The sequence below is a fragment of the Myotis davidii genome, unplaced genomic scaffold (assembly GCF_000327345.1).
Source record: "Myotis davidii unplaced genomic scaffold, ASM32734v1 scaffold46, whole genome shotgun sequence".
In the NCBI taxonomy this organism is placed as follows: Eukaryota; Metazoa; Chordata; class Mammalia; order Chiroptera; family Vespertilionidae; genus Myotis; species Myotis davidii.
The window spans coordinates 6,129,882-6,134,734 of NW_006383006.1; the positions used below are offsets into that span (position 1 = coordinate 6,129,882).

Here is a 4,853-nt window from a genome sequence, read left to right on the forward strand (position 1 = left end):
TCGCCCCTAACCGTCTCTGCCTCGCCTCACACCTGGGACCCAGGATTCCCTCTTCCAACGGTCACAGGCACCAGGGACCCAGGCTTCCTTCCCTCTGGCCAGCCGTCGGCACCCAGGACCCAGGCCAGCCTTGCACGGGCTGGCCGGCGCTACAGGGGACCATGGGCGGATGGCTTTGCCTGGGCCGCAGCCGTAGGTGCCTGGGACTGTGAGGTGGGTGGCTTGTCCCTCTCCCAGGCTGCAGCCACAGGCACTGGTGCCCGGGACTGCAGGGCGTGCGGCTTGTCCCTCTCCTGGGCTGCAACCCCAGCCGCTGGCACCTGGGACCGTGGGGTGTGCGGCTTGTCTCTCTTGTGGGCCGCAGGCTGGCTGGTCACCATTCCTCTCTCCCCAGTGTTGAGTGTCTGAGCTGTTAGGCGTAATGACCATTTGCATATTAGCTCTTTAATATATAGGATTGGACAGCACACCTCTAGACCTTTAACTCGTCCGCTGAGTATAAGCTCAGGGAGCAGGGACCAGCATGCCTCATTCCCAGAACCTGGCAGAGAGCAGTTCTCTTCAGGACTGATTCCTGACTTTTCTCCGTTACTGCTAGAAATTGCTAGAGAATGGTGCGTATTTCTTTGGTGCAGATTGTTATTAAATTCAATTGTGTAGTTAAATTACATTTAATTAAGTGTTATATTCCTAGAATACTTTAACACTAGTGTATGTGTGTCCCCACATATACTTCCATTATCTAAAATAGTTTAGAAACTCAGTTTAAAACAATACATTATTTTTGAAAAATGTTTCCTTGGAAATAATTTTTAGATTGATACTGCAATCAAGTTGAACTCTGATCAAGAGAGCCACTCAGAAAGCAGTAATTCAGAGGGAAGTAGAAACAATAAGGATGATAAAGGAGAATATTACTCTGAGAATAATATAAAACTGGCTAAAGAAGGGTCAGATGAAGATTTGAACTTGGTTCAACATCAGATAATTTCTAAATGTTCAGGTAGGTGATTGACTAATGATAATTACAGATGTTAAAATATTAGAATTAGATATGTTTTTTATCAGATAAGTAGAAATAAGTAATGACTTATTTTTTGTGTGAACAATCAATCATAAGTGATTATTTGGAAGAATATTAGGAGTCCTTAAGTACACTTAGAAAAATAATAAGATATGTCATTTAATAAAATTGTTTTATTTCTGCATTTTATTACAGGAATTATTGATCTTTTTGATGACTAAAATTGTACAATAAAATGTATCATGTAATTTATAAATACTTTTTAGGGATAATCCCACTTGATCTTACTAATTATTGGATTTTAAAAGTCTCCTTTTTTCATGGTTATTAAGTTAATACTGGTCAGAATGAATTAGAACAGCAGTTCTCAAAATGTGGTCTTGAGAGCTCTGGGTGTCTCTAGGCCCCTTTCAAGAGCTCTGCAAAGTAAAAACTACTTTCATCACAATATTGACATAATATATTAGTAATATAGTTTATCATAATACTGAAATAATTTGCCTTCTTGCCCACTGAATGGACATTTTCACTGATGGTACAAAAGCAGTGTAGGTAAAATTGCTGGTGCTTTAGCAAGGCAGTGGCATAAATTTGAACCAGGGCAATGGCATCAAATTGCACTATTAGTCATTATATTCTTCATGACCAGGCACTGGCAGAAAAAAGAAATAGCCAGTGTCACTCAAGAATGTCTTTGAAGCAATAAAAATTAATAATTTTATTACATTTTGACCTTTGAACACACATCTTTTAATATCTTTTGTGGTAGAATGGGAGGTACATATAAAACAAATCTGCTGTACTAGTATACCAAAATGTGAAGGTTGTGCTAAGGAAAAGTACTTGTGTGATAGTTTGAGAACTGAAGGGGCCACTTTTTAAATGGAACACCATTTTTACTTGAAAGAATAACCGACAGAAAATCTATTACCCTTCAGACTTGGGTATTTGGCATTCATTTTTAAAAAAATCACCTGGCTGGTGTGACTCAGTGGTTGAGTCTTGGCCTATGAACTAGGAGTTCAGGGGTGGATTCCTGGTCAGGGCACATGCCCAGATTGCCGGTTAGATCTCCAGTGGGGGGCGTGCAGGAGAGAGCTGATCAGTGATCCTCTCTTATCATTGATGTCTCTATCTTCTGTTCCCTTCCTCTCTGAAATGAATTAAAATACATTTTTTTTTAAAAAAGAAATGAGCCTGTTACCTCAAGGAAGACATAAGACAGTATTTTTTGTCAATGATAAAATTTGAGCTTTTAAGTGAAAGGTGGAATTTTAGAAAACTTATGTTTGTCCATGTGAGCTTGACAACTTCTTAATACTTAGACTTTTCTGAAAAAAAAATTGGTGGCCATCTTCACAAATGTGATTTTTTTTGATGTATACTGAAATGTGTTAACATTTGAAGGTCTACATAATTCAGTGAACCACTGTTTTCCAACTGACCAGTGCAGGGTAAAAGACCCATTTAACATGAAAGATAGATCCATGGATTTTAATGGAACAAATAGAAAAAGTTCACTAATATGGTTACAGGTTTTACATTACAGCTAACCTTTTAGAGACCACCCCTTGTTAAATTTTTATATAGTGTCAAAGAAGAATATTCACCATTATCTGAAAAGGCTATTAAATTTCTCTTTTTCTTTCCTACTATGTTTTGTTTGGCCAACTTTTCTTTGTGTACTTTAACTAAAATGACAGATTGCTCTAGATTGACTTGATTTCAGCTATCTTCTATTAATCCAGATATTAAAAAATTAAAACAATGGTATTCTTCTCAGTATTTTTTGAAAAATGTAGTTATTTTTAAAAAAGTATTACATTTATGTTAACATATAATTAGTAATAACATATTTATTTAAAAATGAATAAATGTTTACAATATTTTCAGTTTTGATTTCTAATATTGTAATTATCAATAGATATAACTCACATCAATAAAAGCTACTTTGGATTCTGAGTAACTTTTAAGGCTGTAAAGCAGGAGTGGGGAACATCTGCCCACGGGCCATGGAAGGCTCATGAAATCATTTGATCTGGCCCTGCCAAGGCATTAGGGGTGAGTTAATTAAATGTTTGACCAAATATAAGCAGGCTAATTTTTAAGTTGATAATTGTGTATGGCGAATGATGTTATAAATATCCAAATGATGCTTGGCAGAAAAAAGGTTCCCCACCCCTGCAAGAGAAGGTGAAATTCATAAACTGTGAAAACTGCTGAGTTCGTATAAATTTGGAATGATATTAGGTCTCAAAGTAAGGCCAGGTGATTCAGGATTATAGTCATCAGGAAACAGGTATTGTAGTTGAGATGAGCTGTAACCCAGTTTACATTGTATTTAATGTTGTTTCAGTACTGCATGATGAGTTACTTCAAAATGCCTGCTCTATAGACCACCTGTGTACACGGAGCCTGAGCATGCTAGGATTTGCGGCTGGGAATTAGAACTAGAGGCTATTGCATTTGAAGTACATACGCATTAAAATGTGCAGAGCTTCCTTATTAATATCAGTATTCTTTTTGGATAAGCTTATTCCCTCTGAAAATGTTTTAATTTCCTTAAAGAGGAAGTAATACACATTATAGAAAAACATAATTGAACTCTTTGGATTTTCAAAAGTTGCAAAATTTGGCCTTTCTTAGCATAATATGCCATTTCTAATGATCTAAACTAGGGTGGCTGAGCCTTCAGAGTTTGAGCAGTATGCTCATTGCCAGATGATCATCTTTCATCAGACTTCACAGAGGAAGTAACTTAAAACTTGAATGATGAAAATTCTATAGAGTCCCTAATTTCAAATAAGTTACTTCTAATTATCCACAACTCAAGAACATTTTTAGGTACCTCAAGAAAATTGAACAAGTGGGAAGGGCATAGGTAAAAGGTGTCTGGTTACATGGAGTACTTTTCTGTATTAGTTTCTATATGTTGGAACCATTTTGTGTCACTATTATGACAAGTTCTATTTCACTGTATCTATAGCGTACATGCCTTCTTTCTCAATTAGTCTGAAGCAGCTTTAAGATAGGGTTTTTGTATTATTCCTTATTTGTTAATTATATGGATATAGAAGGTATAGCAGAATAAAGGAGAAAGAATTTGGGAATTAAAATCACACAAGACCCACTTCTGGGTTCAGTGCTGTAATATATTAGCTATTTAAAAGGATCCAGTTATCACAGCTGTAAAATAGACATGTCTATTTCACAGGATTTTTAGATAATTATGTGAAAAACTACATGTGAAAGCACCTATAAATCAAGATACTTGACTCAATGTTACTTATTACGATCAGCCATAAATATTTGTTGAATGAAAGAAGAAATAGTAAAAACAAAGCTTTATGGTTTTTTAAAACTTCGAGCTTATTCCTACTTTCAACACAATATAGATGAACCCAAATTAAAAGAATTCGATTCTCAACTTCAAGATGCGATTCAGAAGATGAACAGGCTTGATAAAATATTGATGAAGAAACAATGTAGAGAAAAAGAAGTTAAGAAGCAAGGTCTAGAAATGAGAATAAAGCTATGGGAAGACCTTAAGGTAAGAATTATATAAACACATGCTGACATGTAAGAAGCCATTTCCTCTGTGATAAGTAAGAAGAGCACAGACTATGGTAGTTACTAATGTGGTCTGCCTTTATTGATTTATTTTGTGGAGGAAGGTAACTTTTCAGCATTCCAGATTTTAGGCACTGCATTGGCACTGGTGTGTTCATTCCCCACCAACAACCCAGTAGGCATCCTGTTTCTAATTTTTTTTAAGTATATTTTTTATTGATTAAGATATTACATATGTGTCCTTATCCCCACGCTAACC

At 36.2% G+C, this 4,853-nt stretch overlaps 1 protein-coding gene across 1 annotated transcript in view; it reads left to right on the top strand.

Moving 5' to 3' along the window:
* Positions 1-4,646, top strand: part of LOC107181560 (fibrous sheath-interacting protein 1-like) — a 12,315-nt gene extending 7,669 nt beyond the window's left edge. Inside the window, exons 3-4 of the mRNA XM_015557637.1 lie at positions 817-1,003; positions 4,420-4,646. Coding sequence (XP_015413123.1) covers positions 817-1,003; positions 4,420-4,589 — 357 coding nt within the window. The 3' untranslated portion in view covers positions 4,590-4,646. The remainder of the gene's footprint in view (positions 1-816; positions 1,004-4,419) is intronic.
* Positions 4,647-4,853: the final 207 nt, after the last annotated feature.